Genomic DNA, 19856 nt, shown 5'->3' with positions numbered 1-19856 from the left:
AATATGGCGGGGGGGGGGGGGGGGGGGGGGTTGTGAGAAGATAGGAGCCCGAGAAGAAAGATTAGACGGAAAGAATAGAGGGGAAAATGGTGAGAGGTGGAGTGATGGATGCAGGCAGGGGACCAGCAGCTCTCTGCCAACATCTCCATGCATCCTTCCAGACATCACACTGTGCTGCCATCTGCCTTCCTGCCACACACACACACACACACAAAACCTCACACACAGAGGAGCTATGTGAGCATTAGCATCTCCCAACACTGAATAAATATCTCCGGATGAAATCTGAGGAGAAATCACCTGCGGGGAAATATGATTGGATGAGATCACAACCTTAGTGCAACGTAATTTGCATGTCATCTAAATGGGATCTGATCCCAATGCTCGGGAGGTCAAAAGGCGTCCCATTCGTCGGATGGCACAACTCACTCCTCAATTGGGTGAAAGGAGAGACAATGGCAGGTGAACGACGCTCAGCTGCTCAGCTCTCTGTGAGCGGCAGGACTGCCCTCTCCTGGCGGCCTTACAGATCTCCAGTTTCATAAAAACGCGCATTCAAGACATCCGGCATGTAAAGATTGACAAATCATAGCTGGCGGTTGATGTTTTTAATCCCATTAGAGCTGAGGAATAAAAATAAACACAAAGAGCATGAGTGCAGCACAGAGTGTTTCAGTTAACCACGTACAGATTCTTATTTATACATATATTTATATCATAGAGCCATTTCTCCCATGTCTATAGCGTCTGATTGTAACACAGAAATATATCAACATTCCCTGGGTGAGAGCGAAAAGAGCGAAAGAAGAAGAAAAAAAGAGCAGTGCTCTCAACAGTCGTCTACATTAGAAAACCTACAGGCCATTCGTTTTTATAGGTTTATACATCAGCGAGGCATCAGTATTCATTACAAAAATAGGAATATAGTTGATATAGAATTACTGGGGGTTGATTGAGTGGGTGGGGTGGGGGGCTGAGGGAGTGATGATGTGGCATGACTAGCAATGACCCCCCCCCCATCCGCCCACGCAACACACACGCACCAAAACCAGGAACCGAAGAGCCATCCTAGGATGCTGTGCGACTCCATGCGTGTTGTACAGCAGACAATGGAAACCAGTCAGGATTTAAATTAAACAATAAAGAAAAAAACATTCGAAAAAAAAGTAAATAAAATAAGTCTACGGGAAAAAAAGGGGGTTAGTGCATCAATAAATGTTAAGGTGTTTAGGAAAAGTGCAGTTGGAATCCAGAAAACATGAGTTATAGATAGAAAAAAGAGGTGGGGTCATAATGAGAAAGTGGCCAATTAAGGGTTTTTAGAGAAGTGCAAAGCAGCTCTGAGGTCGACTCACTAGGTTTTCTATAGCTGCTGTTATTGAAAAAATGAAACATGACAGGAGCGAACGGACATCAAGTGTTATTGCTGAGGGTTATTTTTTATTTGGTGTTAACTGGTGAGATAAGGAGTGAGAGGATGGAGAGGGGATTTATTGCTGAGGATAGTAGGGCTGCTGCTGAGGGGGTTGCTGGGGGTAACCATGGTACGGCTGTCCGGGAGGAGGGGCTGCTGGGTAGCCTCCCTGTCCTGGAGTCTGCTGATAGGGTATGTAGGGCATGTTGGGCATATTGGGCATGTTTGGCATGCTGGGCATGTTGGGCATGCTGGGCATGTTGGGCATGCTGGGCATGTTGGGCATGTTGGGCATGTTGGGCATGTTGTACTGTCCGTAGGCATAGGGATTGTAGCCAGGCATCTGGAAGTACCTGCATGGGAACCACAACAGAGAAAGAAAAACACGTCAGAGCGATGCTCAGCAAGATAGTATTCATTATTCAAATAGTGTAACGTTCTGGCAGATACGCTTAGTAAGAAAGAAAAAAAAGATCAATGGCGAAAAAAAAAAGAAAAATCTACCTACCAGCAATCTATCAAGTTCACTAATTAACAGTGTATCTTGTTTGCTTAAATAAAACAAAATCAACTGGTTGCCATAGTTACAACACACAACTCCCCATTAAAGCAAAACAATGTTGATTTGCTCGTCCCCCTGACATTAACATAGTTAGAAGGGTCGATTTGTTCTCAGAAATCAGGATGCTGTGATGGTAAACTCACCCTGGATAGCCCTGGTAGCTGGGGTAAGGCGGGCCCTGGGCCTGGGTTGGCGGGGCCACAGGTGGTGGGTTGCTGTTGGGAGGGCCGGTTATTGGCGCATTGACGGGTGGGGTGGAGGCCGCTTGAGGGGTGACGCTCGGGGGAGGAGGCCTGGCTGGGGGCTGGGTCTTGGCCTGGGGCTGTTGAGGTTGCTGGGTCCAGCAAACAGAAAGAACGGATCAATATTCAACCATCGACGGTACAAGCAGTGGGCTCTGTGCTTGTTGGTGTGAGTTGCTGCTTACAAAGACGGTCCTGGGTGCGGGGGTTGGGACCCCGGCAGGAGCAGCAGGGGTGCTCTGATAGGCAGGAACGTTGAAGGATGGAGCGCTGGGCTCCCGGGCGATGCTCTGCTGCAGGTCCCTGAGAAAAGAAATCCAGGGTCACAAAACGTTTTTACGCTACAATGTTTCGTTCCATATTCAGGCTAGCATCTCAAATCAGACTAGAAAACAAGTATATACAAAACCCGAATGGCCAACCGTGACTCCCAGCTGGCTGATATAACTGCCACACACATCAATCAAATACACAAAAAAAAGAGACAAGTACACACTTAAGTAGTTCATCCCGCTCGGTTTTGCGAGCAAAAACAATGTCGCTGCATTTGTTCTGGAACTTGAGCAAGATTTCCGTCAAGTCGTTGTAGAACTGTGGAGGGGGAACAGAAGAGGACATGAACATAAATCACCCGGCTTGCAAACCAGCTCGAAAAAAAGAAAAAAAAATGAACGTTTCCGCAGAGGCACTGGTCCGCCGTGCTGAGCGAGTACCTTGGTGCCTTCGCGCAGGTTGTTGCTGATCTCGACGTAGCTGTCGTGGGCTGAAGCCAGCTTCTTCAGGACCTCCTCCCTCTGGTTGGCTTCTGTGTTGGACTGCTTCAGACTGCTGAACTCCTGGTGGGACGTCTGGAAGGGGATCACAGACCTTATGGAACTAACGTATATTTAAGAACAGAGGACCATCACTTATTTCCCCCCCATTACAAATCTTCAGAGACTGTGTGTGTGTGTGTGTGTGTGTGTGTGTGTGTGTGTGTGTGTAAATGTTTACCTGGACTTGTCCCAGCAGCTCCTCCTGCGTGCGCAGGGTGGCCTGTACCCGCTGGTTGTAGGCGCCGTACAACTGGTCGAGCTTGGAGAGTGACAGCTGCTCCTCATTGATGGCTCCATCCTGGGAGAGCGCCGTCAGAAAGCTGGTAGACATGTCGAAGGTCACGGCCTTGACCTCTTCCTCCACCGTCTCCCTTTCCTTCTTCATCGCGTCCAGCTGGGCGAGCTGGGAGCGCAGCACGTTCACCACCTGGGAGAAGACGGGGACACTGAAGTTGTGGCTCGGACACCTGGAGGTCCGTTCGGTGACGCCTGACCTCTCGTCCTTGTGACGACTGAAATGGGACTGTGGTCTCACCACTGTGGCCTGAATATAGTGTAGCTTCTAGCACTTTGCACTTTCCCAGATCTGCTTGCTTAGATATTTAGGAGTTCCCCAGTGGCACACAATGCAGAGTCAGCAAATAACATGAAAAATGGAGCTACTGTGGGGAGGAGGGACAGGGCCATTAATGCAAGCGGGTGTTTCTATGCGCACGTTAAAAAGGGACTAAACATGAACTTCCTAAGCTCTAGAACGAACCACGCCGCCAAAAAGCTCGACGTCACCTGACTTAAGCAAACAAACATCAAGACATCAGAGCGGGCTGACAGACCTCGCTGCCCTGCAGGGTCTTGGTCGGGTTGGCGGAGGGGATGGCGGCGTTGAGCTCGTTCTCCGGTTTACACAGCAGGGCGATCATGTCACAGTGGGTGGTGTAGCGGTCCCTCACCACCTGGTCCGCTTGAACGGCCTGGTCCAGGACGCCGCCATATTTAGCTCCCTCTGGTAGGAAGGGACGGAGGAAAGGTACGGTTAGAGGTGAGAAGACGGCGGGTGGAAAGAGGAGGAGTGTACTGCGATTGAAGAGTGGAGGACACGGAGACAAACTTCTGTGTGTGTGTGTGTGTGTGTGTGTGTGTGTGTGTACCTGTGCGCAGGGACTTGTAGAGGTCTCCAGAGGGGGTTCTGTTCCAACGCTGGTTGAACTTGGTTCTCAGCTCGTTGTCCGTCGTCTCTTCGTCGTCCAGCATCTTCAGAGACTGAAGACGAACGCAACACACGATCATAAGTAGGGCCTTGAAAAGTAAACTTTCAGAACTACAGCTTTAGTAACAGCTTGTTTGTCACATGGCTTTGCTTTCCTGACAAAGAGGCATATGAATGTAATGCTGTTCAATAGCTTTCCTACCACCACTACCAGGAGAGAACATGAATGCTGGAGAAAGAAATCCAATTTGTCCCCAAAGGCACAAATCCCAAATTAGTATTGCCAGTGAAATGTAATCCACTGATCTCTGGGCCAAGGACGGTCTGTCCACCAGCTTCAGCCAAACACTTTATTATTTTTGAAGACATCTTGCTGACAAACGGATAAACAGACGGGAGTAAAAACACAAAACACACAAACTGCTTCCAAGTGTGTTGGCAGAGTTATAAAGTCTAAACCCATAATGTCTTAATTCTCCCCCCAAAAAGTTGTCTGTTGTTTTGACAAAGGGACATTACCATGAAGTATAGATGTGCTGGCCAAAACGTAGACTTTGTTAATCACTGCTGTGAATAATTCATCAATCACGTGATTGAAAGACTACTGAACAAACACAGGAAATGGTCAACAAATGATGAACAATTTAAGAAGACATTTCTACGCTCTAAAGTTGTGTGTTTTTGTATTTATTGAAATATTATAGACAACATGATTCATTGATAAGTCAGTAAAATCCCGCACTGAAAAGTATAATACACACATTTATATATATATATATATATATATATATAAAACCACAAGCAAATATGCTTAAATAAATACTTAAGACATGGCCCAAAACCTAAATAATAACGGTGTGGTCAGGGGGTGTGTGTGTTGTTAAATGGGTGGTTACAGTTATAGGATCTGCAAAGTGATACATCTTTATCTATAATTCAGTGTGTTTACGTGTCTGACCTCATCCAGGATCTCTCGGTTGCGGGTCAGGAGCTCAGGCAGGTCTCTGATCAGCTGCTCAATGCTCTGCAGTCCACCCAGCTGCACGACGGCCCGGGCCTTCTCAGCAATGGATTGTGGGATAGAATCTCCTGACAGGTCCTCCAGAGCGGCCGGCAGGTTGAGGGACGCCAACACCCTGATGGGAGGTTTCAAAGAATCTGTATTAAAGTCTTCCTGCAGACATCAACTCGTGCACGTTACTCTTTTTCGAAAAAAAAGCTCAAACTGGTGAGCATGTGCCATCGAACACTGATACAAGTGCTGCTATTAAGGTGGCGCATATACCGTTATGTTATGCAGTTATTTGATAATTACAGCCATGCATGGAGACCCATGCACTCGTGTCTACAGGAAGACAATTTCCCCTGCATCGTCCCTGACGTGCACTCGCATGTTAACATATGTCCACAGAGACACGGGAGAGCGTACCCGTTGCAGAGATTGGTCGCCTCCCTCATTGTTCCCACCAGTCTGTTTACAGTCTCAGCCTTCCTCTGGGAGTAAATGCTCATGGACTGCTGCACCACCATGGGCACCATCTTCTCAAACAAGTCTGGAGAGATACGAACAATATAAACAACCGATTGAGAAATAGGAAACGACGGCGTGAGCGTTATAGCCTGGAGACCTCCCGTCCCAATGCAATAAGATCAGGATCACATTACATACATTTTAGATGAGCTCAAGCTGAAACAAAGAGGTGCAGCGATTAACAATGGCGTACAATGCTGCCGTCAGACACGTAATGTATTTGTATGAGAATTTGCTTCAGAATTCTCAGCAACGCCCTTTATTATGTAAAAGTTGATGAGCTCTGACAAAGCTGAATAGTTGTTGACAAATGATCAGAGATCCAACATTAAAAGATACAAGGTTTAATATGTTGGGATACACAATCATTTATGTCATTCCGAGTAAGATGGGGATAAAAAAACTACTTGAATCTGGCCGTTGAAAATGCAGCTGCTACCTTAGCTAAGCATAAAGACCGGTTTTACCGGTTATTCTCCAAACCGCGTCAAATGTCTCGTCTATCTCACCTGCGAATTTCTGGCTGAGTGGAGGCGTGATGGTGGTGGCCTTGACGAGCGCTGCCTTGCCGATTTGTTCCAGATCCTTGACCTCAGGCACGCGGTCGTGGTAGATGAAGTCGTTGTCTTTTTTGGCCGCGGTGAGGGCTCGGTTGATCTTCTCGCTCAGATCCTTGACGCTCACGTACTCGTCGTAACCGGACGCCACTGTCTTCACCAGCTCCGCGGAGCGCTAGAGGGACGGACATTGATAAGTTTCGGGGTTTTCCGATGTTGAAACTCCAGTTTTGGACGGTTGCATTAAAAGAATTAGGAATCTATGTGAAGGCTGCGCACCTGCAGGCGAGCGATCTCCTCCCCGAAGTGCTTCTTCTGCTTGGACACGACGCTCTGGTGCAGCTCAGCGTTGGCTTGCATGATGGTGTGCTTGGCCGCCAGCACCGACAGCACTTCCTGAAAATAAAAATACTGACCAGGGAGAGGCAACCACAGAGCAACACGCAAACAGATACACGCACAACGGCAATGCAAACCACAACATGGCAGACGCACAGCAAAGGGGTAAAGTCACAAATGGCGTCACGAAAGCCAACCACAAACAGGCCAAAGCAGCCAACGTATGCAAATGCAGTACGAGCGCACATGCACATACAGACACACGCATACAACCAACGTCGACACCGACACCACGAGGGATGCAGAAAGAAAGGAAGACAACAAGAGAGAAAACAGAAACAGGCCATGAGTGTTTCATCTTTCATCAAAAGCTGCTACACCTTCATAAAACGTTCCACAGCCATGTGTGTGTCTTCGACACTTTGACAGTGCTTGGGTGGATTGGATTTTGTCCTCTTGAAAACACAGAGGCTGCTTTATATTCTTCCAAAAATGGATAGACGTCCAATGTGAGCAACGCCGCAGTTCTTTTGTTTTTAAGAAAACTTAACTTACCTCAACTTACTTTTTTTTTTTAGACGTTTTTGGACTTGTTGTTATAAATGGGTTCATTCTGTAATAAGTGTGTGTGCCAATTATTTATTTCCTGCCTTCCACTTAAATCTGATTAACCTTATACTGGTAAATCTGTCGAGGGAACTTGAGGTAGTGGGGGTTTATGTGTGTGCCAGTTGTGCCCTGGATAAGATCGTAAGAAACCACCATCAGAATGAAAACTGCGGATTAGTAGTAACCAACCAATCGAGAGTAAAAAAATAAATAAAAGGATGGAAATGGACCAATGAGAACGGAGAGAAGTTGCAATTTAGACAGTCCTCAATAGTATTTATCAGAAACACACACATTCAAAACAAAAAGCACAATCAGACAATAAACACACGCCAAACCAACCAGAATCCAAACTCTCTGTGTCTCTCCAGCACACTGACCACACGGCTGGATCCTAGGTGACCCTCACATACCTTGGGAAGGTTGTCTTTGTACTGGCACTGCTTGCAGGCTTCGCCGTAGAAATCGGCTGCCTGATTGGCCAGCTTGGCGATGACAGCGTCTTTCATCCTGTCTGTGGGGTGAACACGTCACTTTTAATGGTGCACGTCAAACAAATTACAACATCTGGTCTGCTGGCTGATATTTGATCAAACATTCAGGACTTTCTGAAGTTTCTATAGAGCCCTGATGAAATTTCTTTCAATTAGAAGTTTGAAAACTGCTCAACATAAAACACAACAAGACATGTAGGTCATTTAATTTGTGATGGAACTCCAAAACTGTACTTAAAAACATACTCCGTAGACAGAACTGGGACAGAGGCGGTGCTGGATTAAAACTGCCTTCTGCCATTGTTTGAAATAAACCTTAAGAAATATGTGCAAAACGTGCATTAATAAAGATACTATCAATACAAAGAGTCAGATTAGTGGTACCAGTTTCTATAAGAAACGATAAAGTGCGACGATTCACTGGGAAGGCTGGAAAAGCCTTTGAGTGTGCGCATTCGGACCCTTGCGGGGTCCGTCCTTTGGTACCTGAGGTGGCTTTGAGGAAGAAGACCTCCTGGGCCTGGGCCAGCATGATGAGCTTCAGGGTTCCCACCGTCTCGGGAGAGATGTCCATGGTGGGCTCCCTGTTGAGCGCCGTCAGCACGGTGTCCTTGATGTGACCGAACGCCCCGCTGGCCAGCTGGAGTTGGAGGGAGGCAGAGAAAGGTGAGGCACTACTGCCAAGACTGACTGTGTTTGTGGAAAAAGCAGATGAAACTGGAAAACCTCTCGCATGCTCAGGCCCTGGGTTACAAGGACGAAGCTTGTTTTGATGGGTAAAATATGCCTAAATTTACACAAGAGGAATGAATTTGCATGTTCAACGAAATATTTGGAGAAATCTCTGGGCTGTCAAAGGCACTTGAAATAATTTACCAAACTAATGAATAGATTACAGATATTTTACCTAAAATGAATGCTAATGTATTATACCGTAATGTATTTATTAAACTTGACTGTTCAAAGGTTTAGAATATCCAGCCACAAAATCTGGATTGGTTCCAGTCAGACATAAACGATAAATAGCAGAAAAGGCTCAAAAGGTCTAGACAGCCTTTGTTGAAGCAGTGGAGAAAAACCTCTGTGGGAGTGTAGAGTACAAGTCAAGTGACACGATGTTCAGTCATGTCTCGGTCTGAGACAAATATGAATTACTAGGACTCTTAATGTTGCTTCCACTTACCATCAGAACCAGAGTTTATCTGCGTAGCCATAACAAACCAGGGCAACAGTCACAGTTCACAGATCAGTTTTCCCCCAGTTACATATCTGTGTGCGTCTGCCCACCTGATAGAATTTGGCTGCATTCTTCAGTCCCTCATCGTTATCCAGGTTCTGCTCGGCGGCGATCTGACTGGCCAATGCGGCTGCATTGAACAACACACAAGTCTTCTCGTAGCCCAAACTGGCCAAAGCTGCAACACACGAATACAGACACGAATTCTTCATGAAAGGGCCTCTTTGTCGTCACCTTCAACTGCATGTTAAATAAATGCATCCTTCAGAATAAAAGTGCGTCGATGGGGTACTGGCCGGTTTCCAATTAAAGACATTTTTGGTTGTGTTCCCAGCTAAGAGCTAAAAAGTGGTGACATGGGGGGGGGGGGGGGGTCATATTTCATCCCTTGAGTACAGTGTCTGTTATTGACTGCTTGCTTTTTGTGCGGGGTTGGCATTTTCTTTGGCCAATACTTCTATATCTTTCTTGCCCAGATTACACAGAGAAAATCCCGTTGTCCCACAATTCACTAAAGAGGACAAACAAAAGATTACGCCAAAAATCTATTTATTTGAGAAAGCGTTGATTGTTATTGGTTTTCTGTGGTCGCGAGAGACGGAGACAGACACACAAAGCGAAGGATTGTAACATAGAGACTATGAGAGATAGAATGAAAGACATGTACCATTGAAGGCAAAGTCCTACATTGGCGCTAACTATTTTTAAGATGCAGCGCTGTAAGAATTTCTCCACCACATGTCCACCAAGGCAATCGGGGTTGCACGTACCGAGCTTGACTGAGCCACCAAACAGAGATCCTTTATCGAAGGCGTCCTTCCAGGTGAAGGTTAAGCAGAGCTGTGGAAACAGAGACGCGTTGTGTTCAAGTTCTTCCGTACGGGGGCTAAGTGTAGCCCAGGTGTGCTGTTCGATCACTTACCTGGTTTTCAGAGAAGGGAAACTTGGGCTCGACTGCACACAGTTGGTCGTAGTATCTGGAGAGAGAAAGACATGGGAGAATTGAAACCAGGTTCTTGTACACGATCTATACCCAAAGATTCCTGCTCTGATTGGTTTCTGCAGAGACGCCTTTTTTATAATTATCATTGGACTTCACGTTTGGTTAGTCAAGTTTTGGGGGAAAAAAAGGACATTAACAGTAAATATGAACAATAAATCACAACTGGGAAACAAGTTTAAAGTGTAGTAATTATTATGACATAACCGCAGCACTGAGGTCTGAGCAAGCTTTGCCATTTCAGAGACATTTGACAATGAGTCAGAAGAAAATATCTGGAGAGACAAATGCACTGCACTGTGCACGCAGACGCACACAATAACACACACCCTGTGTGTCGGTGTCAGTGAAATGTAAATAGTCTGTTAATAGAGATGACAACATGCAGAAGGGCCAGTTAGGGAATCCCCTGTTACCAGTTCATCCACTCTGACTTTCAGTGACGGCAAAGGTTGGAATGCAACATTTGGCTTTCTATATGGAAACAAAACCATATAGTTTGTCATTCTAGTGTTTCTCATTCAGATACACACATGCGAAATCTAAGACGAGGTGGTCCTACTGGTTGAGTAAAGAAAAAAAAAAAAAAGCCTGCACAGAACAATCGTTACCATGGCAACTAAATAGCTGTGTGTCAGGGCAGCTTTGAAAAGGATAGCGCCGTCGCCCGGCTACCTGGCAAGTGGCTGACAGACGGCGTGCAGAAAGACAAGATGTGGCAATGCAGCAATGGACAGACATGCTAGCGTCAATCCTGCTGCTAGTTGGCCAATGTCGCGCATCCATCATGCATCATTTATTTACTGACCATACAGTTTCCAGTTAGTGGGTCTAAATGCCATCACATCCTTTGAGAAATCTTCCCTTTCAAGCGGCACTGATCAGACATTTTCTTTAGACATTAATCAGGGATTTTTTTTCAACAACTTGTCTCTAAATACAAACGTTCAATAGATGTGCCATTAGTTATATCTTTTCCCATAACGTAGATGTGTATAGAGATCATCATAATGCAAGTGTAACATGAGAAGAAAGCGCATACCTGGCTGGCGTAATCTGGGCAACCCCTCAGCATTAATAACTAATGAGTCACAGTTTCCATCTGTATGTCACTTTTGAATGCAGTCACAGCGCAGCAGTTAATTCATTTCCATACATGATATCAAGTATAAGAAGCAGGTTAATTTAGTGGGATTAGTCCCTCAGCGGGATTCTGGATTGGTGCATAATAATTTAGGTCTAAAAATCCGGTGATTGAATAAGAGCAAGACAATCGTCAACAACACCCATGCATGGTAAACGAAGAATGGGAGACAGAGTAACTGATTAACAGACACAAAACCTACATGGGTCCAGTTCCCCTCTGCGAAGTAGTTGGCAATGTGACTCTTTTTTTGCCATTTACAAACATATATATATCCTATGTATGTACACATGTATAAATGTACAGCCTTTTAAAAACAATTCCATTAACAGGCCTCTACTGTATCTCATGTTTCCATGTTTTATGTTGCTTCTGCGTCTCAACGACACAGTTGTTATGCTTTATTATATTCTTCCTTGTTTACTGATATGAAAAGCTGTACTTCTCTTCCCCAGCCATCGCGTGGTTACCAGTGGACCGAAGGCCTCCGCTGTTCTATATGTAAATCGAATTATGAGAAGTGACAGGAGATCTGGCTGTGTGGATACATAGCTACTATAAATGCATCAAATGAGTTTCAATCCGCCAGTGTATGAATGGATTTGTTGGCTGGGGAATCTTCTGGTGAATTTCCAAGTTAATATTAGAAGCTCTCACCTTTGCTACATCAACCTCGGGAACAATGTGAGCCAGCTGAAGACCTGTCATCCACATAAGAACTGACAGGTGAAGATGGTTGTGTGATTATTATGTTGAATGATGAAGGCTGTACTGATGGTACGGTTTCATGTGCGCTTTTGTGTTGGTTTGGTTTTAACCTAAAAAAAATGTTAAATTAGTTGTTATGTTTCGAGTTTTTTTTCTTATGTTTGATTCTCATGAAGTTCATGTTGAACGGTGAAATTGTATTATTAAGGAATAAAGGTAATGTCAGGTTAAAACAAGGAGAGTTTGACTTTCTGAAGTCACTTTAGTTAAAGTCAATTATAAAGGCAAAACTTAACGCCAACAGGGCTAATTTCATTTTATAGGTGTCTGACCGGTCAGTCGAAGACGCCAACATGACAAGACCGTGTCGGAAACCTGGCGTGAATATCACATTGGTCACATTAGTATTATGGTGGGAAAAGATCCATAGCAGATTAGCTTGACTATATTTAGCTCCCAGGTTAGCAACTAAAAGCTAACACGTCAGGGTGCGGCAATGACTGTGCTAACTCACCGCAACAGGTAAGAATCTTGCTCTGACTATCGATATAATACGGTCACCAACTCAGGCACGTTATTAAAGCGGGACTTTCTACCTGAGCACGATCTCCAGGGAGCTCTCGTGTTTGTCCAGCGGCCTTCCCAGCGCGTTCTTACGGAGCTTGTTCAACTCCTCCACGGCACGGATGTACTCCCCCTGCTCCTCGCCCGCTGGGTACGTAGCGGTTATGAATTTAGAAAGCGGCTTCACCAGCTCCACCTCGGAGGACTTTTTCAACGGCACTGAAATAAACGTCGCCATTTCGGCCCCGCGAAAACGATGTATTAAATCGGAAAAACGGGCGATAACCGACCAGCGAACACAAACAAGAGCGAGCGACCCCACTTCCTGGTTTCTGACAGGCTACGTCCAATTACGTCATAGGGACGGGACCGGCGCACTGCGCAGAATCAGCGCGGGGCAAGACCGGGAGTTTTGTATGTTTCTTGGAGTATAAACGAAATACATGATACAGCAATACAATATTCACTTAATTGTTGTTGATTGTTTAATCATTTTAAATGTGCTTACTACAAAGACATGCCAGCATATCTTGATCATCTTTATTGTGGGTCATTCAACTACAGTTGAATTAGTAAGTACCACCTGTGTCTGCAATGACTGTCGAAAAAAATATTTAATTCATTAGAATTCGGTTTTAAAGCGATAAAACAGGAAAACAGTGGGTGAAGTGGTTAACTATTTTTCCCTCGAGCCTAAAGCAACACCAACATATTTAATACTGAGTGTGTTTGTATGCTCATTCATTTAATACTGCCTCATTTTAAATGTGAACTATTCCTATAAATGTATAAACTTTAGTATTAAATAACCCAACCGTAAAGTCTCATAATGTTGGTTTATACTGTGCCATAACAGAACATATTCCCTTATTACTACGATCAAGCTACATGGTGAACCAGGGAATTCTAGTCCCAGAGTGCTTCCAACTTTGTGGGATGGAGCAACACCCTATCAGCCCAAAATACAATTAATGTAATGATGGGAAAGTAAAAAGGCCGTACAAAAAAGCAACACATGCCCCAGGTGTCCTCTACCGGCTGTTTACAGTCCACTGTAGGATGCAAATGTATATTAGCCTTTGATACAATTACCGGTGGGGGGTGAACATGATTCTGGATCCTAAAAATCTATTTTGGGAGAGATCTTTGGCAGCTGCTTTGTGCTCAACGAACAATATTAGCCGCCGCCCTATATTTCCTTTATAATACAACAAAAGGCCACGGTTCACTCTGTCATCTGTGATGTCATGCAATACCACAACAGGGGTTGAAATCTGAATATAACTTTCCTGCATTGCCAATGAACGCTGTTATGAATTAAGACAAAAATAGGTTTAGATTCATAACTGCCTAAAAAGATTTTCTTTCAAAATTAAGATTTTGCCAGTGGAGGCTGTTGTATGTCGCTGTATGGGTTTGATAGAGCTTTCAAAGTCTGTGGAAATAATCCAGATGACGTTATCAGTTGTCTAAAAAGCAGGGCAATCAGTTTAAAAGACATTGGCATTGAGAATTTGGATGATCTAATGTAAACGCCCAACTTTAAACAAAAATATATGCAACTCTTTTTTTGCTCCCATCTTTCCCCCATTGTATTGCTCAAATTTGATGTGACACATGTAGTCGAGTATTTTTTCTTTAGTGAGATAATCAATCCCCCTGATAGGCACAGGTGGGGCATATTTGGATGCTGATTTACCAGCATCATTATGACACAGGAGCAAGCACTGGTTATTGGTGGTCATTTGAATGCAGCCCAGTCCAGCCCACACCTCCCCTTAGAACACCCCATTGGTTGTCTCTTTATAGTCATGTAAACTGTGTCTGGTCTTCCAGATGAAACTACATTTTAAATTGGCCTTTATATGTCAGCACAGCGGTCTAATCACTAAACGGTTAAATGAGCATCTTGATATCCCACAACACTAACAGAGCGTAGACACAACTTGAAAGAAACAAGCTTATTTTGTGTGCATTGAAAAGGTGTGAAGTTTTCAAATTTCAACTGGTGGAAGACAGGACCATAACAATTATTTACATTTCATGTTGGTCCAGAACTAAATACATATCCCATAAGAGCTTGGACAGCAATCTCTTTTCTCTCAGTCAACTAAAAACTATGCAACACTACTAAAAAGCAGAGCAGGACACCAGAGAAAGTTATGAAATCATTTATTCCCAGCACATTGTGTACATCTCCAGCATACGATACTGTGCACATGAGAAGCATCATCATTGACATTATGCTGTACATGAACAGTGGTCACCTCTCCTGCACACAATCTCTCTCAAACACACACACACTCGGTCACACGGACAGACGAGATGGTTGGTCAGGCTTTCAGGGGACTAAAACTGCTCACCAGAGTTAGCCTGACTTGGTGTCACATCCGTTCCGTTACTGAACACACTTAATGTGCTGTGGCACACGGTCCTTGTAAAAACCACAAGAGCTACAGTCCTGGCTCTGGCGCACGGGGAGACAGAACACGGATGCTTTTTTTTTTTTGTTTTCCTTATAGGCGGGTAAGAAAAGGGTGCGGCTGTAGGACTACTGACCACACACTGAGCTTGAGTTTTGTGATTTCTCAGTGCAGACTTGGTCTCTAACAAGGAAAAACAAGAAGTGTTATAGTGAACCAAATTTATCCCTCCTTTCCCCCCCCATCTTCCACATGCTCTTTACTAAACAGCAAGCTAAACAGTTTCATCATACCAACTACTGACATAGTTAAGTTTTCTTTGCAAGAACTAAAGGTTTGATACACATGCACACACATTCTGACACTTAGAAGCGTGCAAACTGTATGCACTTGAAACACTGCCAGACATTGTGTATCGAACTTTAAAAAAAAGGGGGTCAAATAAACCAACGGGGACCTGTGTGAGATTTCCTGTCCCTTTCCAAACGGCACCCGAGAACACGTGAGCTGCACTTCCTGTGTTCAGTTACGTTTAAAAAACAGGTTTTATGAAGATGGAGCTGCCATGAATTTTCTAGTCTACGGGACAAGACTCTTAAAAACCAGGCTACCACCGTATGACGGGTGGTGCGGCGCACAAGAGAGGGTTACACTTTGCATCGGATCAGTTCTATTAATGATTCTAGAAGACCAAGATGTGTAGAACCAATGAGGCTTTTCCTCAAAAGAAAATAAATAAAAGACTATCCATCCAAAACCTGTTTGGTCCACATTATAGGTATTTTGGGTAGGCGTTAATGCTCTGCATGTCAGTTTTCTACAACGGTTTTGTTCCTCCGTTTCTTCGCGTTTATCGCGAAAGTACCAGAAGGAGTAAACCGCACTCCTCTAAACCAGTGTTTCAAAGTCAGCACAGGAGCCAAAGGTGAGGTGCACGTGCACTGTGTTTGTGAGTAAGAGATCAGGCTAAAAAGACGAAATGGCACCAGCAACGAGTTCAACCAGAGCCATAGAAACAGCCGATCCTCAAACAAAGCGGCAACTAAAAAATGAAAATAAACGGTAAAAGCCGAACAGGACGAACGCGAAGGGGTTTGAGCCGAGTGTCACGACAACAGACCGAGAGACAGGGCAGGAATTCTAAAATAACACAACTATGTGACAATAGTTACTGTAATCAGTCCGTCTGTCGAAGGAAAACAAAGAAATTAATGTTGGTGTCAAAACACACCAACGGCGCCACTTCCCTAGATTTAGCCTGGATGTTTTTCCGGGGGTCACCAGGCTCAGCTTATTAACAAATGGTTCATTAAGCTGACCCACAACGTTACACAAGCAGAGTAAATTGCGGGGTTCTCGCTGAAGCGGGTTAGTACGTCGAGATCGCATGCTGTGCAGCAGTACAGGTTATCAAAATACTGGCCTCGTGCTGGTTGAGCGGAAAACGAGCGATAAGGAAACTCTGCTTTCTGTCCTTCTCACGCCTTATCCCCGTGGAAACCATACAAAGGACAAATAATAAAATCAAAACACATACATACATCTTGCCCCTGACATCACACGCCCTCCCCCTGCCTCTCCCCTTATAACTAAACTCCTCCATTATAGTGTTTTCAATATGAAACAGTGGACACACCCATGTCAGATTCTAACATTTACATGGCTTTAGCGCAGTCTGACTGCTTCCCGTGGAGCGATCGTTGGGAGAGCGAGAGGAAGCAAGAGGAACGAGTCGAGGCAGGCGGAGAGAGGGACAGAGGGAGGCTTCTGCTCCAAAGGGGAGGGTGGAGTATTAGTGATGCCATCTGTCCTCCGCGCTACTTCAGGATCAGATGGAGTCCTTCGCCCAGTTCATCTGGATGGGAAAGAGGAGGAACGTTACACTCTGCCGAGCCAAATCGGATGGTAGGACACTCTGCGGGGGGCGTTATGAGCTCACCTTTGACAGTGCTGATCAAAAAACAGCTCTCGTCGGGCAAGTTGTAAACCATCTAGAAACAACAAAACAAAACGTGAAATGTGCTTTTCATCAGATGTAACCGAAAACGAGCGATGCGGTACGGCACAGATGTAAATCCCATGCAAATAAGGGACAGAGGAGTTGTTTGTGGTCTCATAATCACAGAGTGAATGAGCCGCAGACACAGTCTTGCCTTTTACTATTGTCCCTGAACTGATACGAAGACTTTGCCAAATCAATATTGGAGAGACAGAGATGCTAAACAACTTCCATTCATTGGATTGCAGCATGTAAAGGAGGATTAAGACAATATTCACAGTTTTGCAGATGGTTAATTATTAATCACCAATAATCTCAATAGCTAAAAAAATCAAAGGCTCTTTAGGGATCCATGGTGATGGGTTTTCCTGCTTAAAAAAGGAGCGTTTTGAATGCCTCCCGGAGTTCATCGTTTTTTTAATCGAAACATCCGTCCCAATACACTGGACTAGACTGTGATAATCCAGGTTTCGTATAGGAGGGGAGTACCTGGTCACTGAGCATGATGTGTATGCCCGTCGGACCCTGCCTGTACACCTGGTTGATCGTCCCCAGTGGAAGGTTGCACACACACGCCATCTTGCGGATCAGTTCTGCAGCTGTGAGGTCCTCCAGGTACAGAGCATGATACACTGCGCAAAAGCCGGGGCGAAAGAGGCGTTAATATTTTCACGCACGCACTCCTCCGTGGACTCACACCAGGGTTACACTGCGCTGGTTTACCGTGTAAACTAGAGGGAATGCTGTGTTCTCCGTTTTCACTGGTGGCGTGTCTCTCCAGCAGGGGACTCTCCTGGGGGGACTCCTGACAGACGTACACCGTCAACCTGGGACGCACTGACCTGCACACAAACGTAAGGATGAATGCAAAACACACGTTGGCGTTTATGCCTGTACAGGTGTGTACACCCACAAAGAGAGGCGCACACACACACACACACACACACCTGGATTTAAGTGCATTGAAGAGTCTGATCCCATCTGCCGGCCCACAAATCTGGACCAGGTCATCCCGGGTTAGTTTCAACAAATCAGAACCTGGGCAACAAGACGGAGAAATCACTACTGTAGCGGTCACGACGCCACATCCGTGTTTTAGTGAGTACAACAGGTGTGTGGTCATTTGTGTCTACCTGAGAAGTGAGAGAACAGCCGCGCGTAGGAGTTGAAGCGATTCTTCAGCAGCCACTTCTGTGCGTCCTGTATGGTGGCCGTGGGGCTCAGCTGCTGCAGAGAGGGACAAGCGACGCACTTGGTGTCAACACACTTTCACGCCGGGGTGCGAGTGCATTCTCGTGGTGGAATCGTGCACACTGAACAGTTTTTCAATGTTTGACGCAACTAGGGCTGAACTAGCGATACGTCTGAGCCGCCGTCTGATCTAAGGATTCACTTGGTCACGAGCGATTCAATAATCTACCACCGGTCTAAAAAAAACCCCCGAAAAAACATTAAATTATTTACCCTTTCCACCAAGTCATACAGGAGAGAAGCGTGGAGGCTGACCTCCGAGTTGCCGAGGCTGACAGGGTCTGCCTGGTGATTGGGTGAGGACGACTCACTAGAAACCAAAACATTGTAATTGAGTTAAGCAAAATCAAAATCAACTCACTCACACACAAACAAATGAACACACACCTGTCCGGTATGGAGGATGTTGTGTAGGTGGACAGGGGGGTGGAGGCAAAGGAGGGAGTAGCTGCCTGGTTGGGGCTGACGTAGGCGTCTGGCCACGGCGAGCACTGCGGGGACGCACAGATATATAAATACACAATTAATCACACTCACTGGGCTAATAAACATTGCAGGCCCACTCCCCGACAGAAAAAGGCTTAAAAAGTCAAGCTGGGATTTGGGAATTTAGCTTTGCCCCGTCTCCATCCCACCGAATGTCAAATACATGGCATTGAAAAAATATAATGGCCTCCTTTGCAGCAGCTGAGGGTCTACAAGCTTCAGGCTGCAGCCAGGTGTCTACAGGAGAGGGGGGGTGGGTGGAGGGGTTGCGGACTGTGGATGGAGTGATGGGGAGGAGAGGGGAGCAGGGTGCTTACACTGCCTCTCTTGGCCAAGGAGTCGCCACAGTCAGCGGGAAGTGTCCGCTTGCTGGACTTTTTCAGCTCGTGGTCACCCGCATCCTCTATGATGGGTTCAAGCCTCGTCTACATACAGACACACAGCAGAGGTTAGCCAGCCAGCGACCGACACACAAACACAACCGACGACCTGCGCTCAAGTGTAGACAATTTGAAAACTTCAATTAATTCTCCCCCCCTCCTCCCCCCCACCAATAAAAGCCTGTGACACAGAAAACATGGTAATGATGAAGCCTCGATAGACCAATCAAAAAAGGAGTACCGTTCCCGTAGATTTTAAATGTCCGCTCTGCTTTATTTGTGACACCACCTTTGCTTCTGGGTGGGTGGGGGGTGGGGGGGGGGGAGGAGGCTTTGGGGATGGGGGCGGGGGGCCGTTGGTAGTGCAGCAGACTGCATCTACGGTTTATTCTTTCCTCTACGAGCTAAACTAGATCACTAGACGAGACACAATCCCGGTGATCTACGCGCCGAAGCTTCACAGCTAACTAACAGTGCTCGCTGGTTTCTATCTCAACATTACTGCCAACCACTTCCCAAAGCACACCAGACAACAAAGCGCCCTCCAAGGCAGCCGTTTGTTTCCGTTCGCGTGGCTACGGAGTGAAAATACACGACAGGAGGATCTCCTCGGCACAGGCAATCCATCACACCCGTCACTTTGACCGTTACATCGAGTTCGATCGCCATCACACTTTGAAGCACTGCGGTCCGGGAGCAGATTGCGGTGGCGTTTTATTGATGTTACAAAGAGAAGCTGCCCCGTTTAATACTGGCATTTCACTTCAAGAGCTATGGGCTGTAGGGCGGGCAAAGGAGGTGGGGGGGGATAAAAGAAAGACCATAAGCAAAAGCAAAAGAATAAAAAAGGTGCCGTTCCGTATTTTCTTTGGGGTTGTTCTGTATTTTAATGGA

At 45.7% G+C, this 19856-nt stretch overlaps 2 protein-coding genes across 3 annotated transcripts in view; both read right to left on the bottom strand.

The window, feature by feature from the left end:
- Positions 1-593: 593 nt before the first annotated feature.
- Positions 594-12778, bottom strand: pdcd6ip (programmed cell death 6 interacting protein). Of its 2 annotated transcripts, none has more exons than XM_040187831.2 (18): positions 12456-12778; positions 9930-9984; positions 9778-9847; positions 9058-9185; positions 8257-8410; positions 7690-7790; positions 6608-6739; positions 6281-6503; positions 5670-5793; positions 5199-5376; positions 4182-4293; positions 3867-4036; positions 3212-3460; positions 2932-3066; positions 2715-2809; positions 2404-2521; positions 2120-2310; positions 594-1767 (listed from the first exon to the last, which is right to left on the bottom strand). In XM_040187831.2, exons 1-18 carry the CDS (start codon positions 12659-12661, stop codon positions 1491-1493), a joined length of 2718 nt encoding a protein of 905 aa, XP_040043765.2. In that variant the 5' UTR covers positions 12662-12778; the 3' UTR covers positions 594-1490. The 2 variants fall into 2 exon arrangements, with proteins under 2 accessions (XP_040043765.2, XP_040043766.2); XM_040187832.2 differs by having other exon boundaries at positions 6608-6724; positions 12456-12777.
- Positions 12779-14578: 1800 nt separating this feature from the next.
- ubp1 (upstream binding protein 1) overlaps positions 14579-19856 on the bottom strand; it is a gene marked incomplete in the record, with an annotated part of 10190 nt that continues 4912 nt past the window's right edge. The window contains 9 exon segments of the mRNA XM_078081653.1: positions 14579-16701; positions 16786-16837; positions 17335-17477; positions 17569-17687; positions 17793-17883; positions 17979-18072; positions 18310-18406; positions 18484-18587; positions 18900-19007. Of these exon segments, the coding sequence (XP_077937779.1) occupies positions 16664-16701; positions 16786-16837; positions 17335-17477; positions 17569-17687; positions 17793-17883; positions 17979-18072; positions 18310-18406; positions 18484-18587; positions 18900-19007 (846 nt within the window).

This window comes from Gasterosteus aculeatus, chromosome 10 (assembly GCF_964276395.1).
Source record: "Gasterosteus aculeatus chromosome 10, fGasAcu3.hap1.1, whole genome shotgun sequence".
Lineage (NCBI taxonomy): Eukaryota > Metazoa > Chordata > Actinopteri > Perciformes > Gasterosteidae > Gasterosteus > Gasterosteus aculeatus.
The sequence above is the reverse complement of the archived record's forward strand: the minus strand, read 5'-3'. Positions and strand labels throughout refer to the sequence as shown.

Bases quoted from the DNA above. Each gene is read 5' to 3' on its own strand.
- pdcd6ip (XM_040187831.2), bottom strand. From the start codon at position 12,661: ATGGCGACGTTTATTTCAGTGCCGTTGAAAAAGTCCTCCGAGGTGGAG. The intron at 3,461-3,866 runs GTCTGTCAGCCC...GTCTTCTCCCAG, and splicing joins AGACCCTGCAGGGCAGCGAG to GTGGTGAACGTGCTGCGCTC. The intron at 3,067-3,211 runs GTAAACATTTAC...ATCCCCTTCCAG, and splicing joins AGCTGCTGGGACAAGTCCAG to ACGTCCCACCAGGAGTTCAG.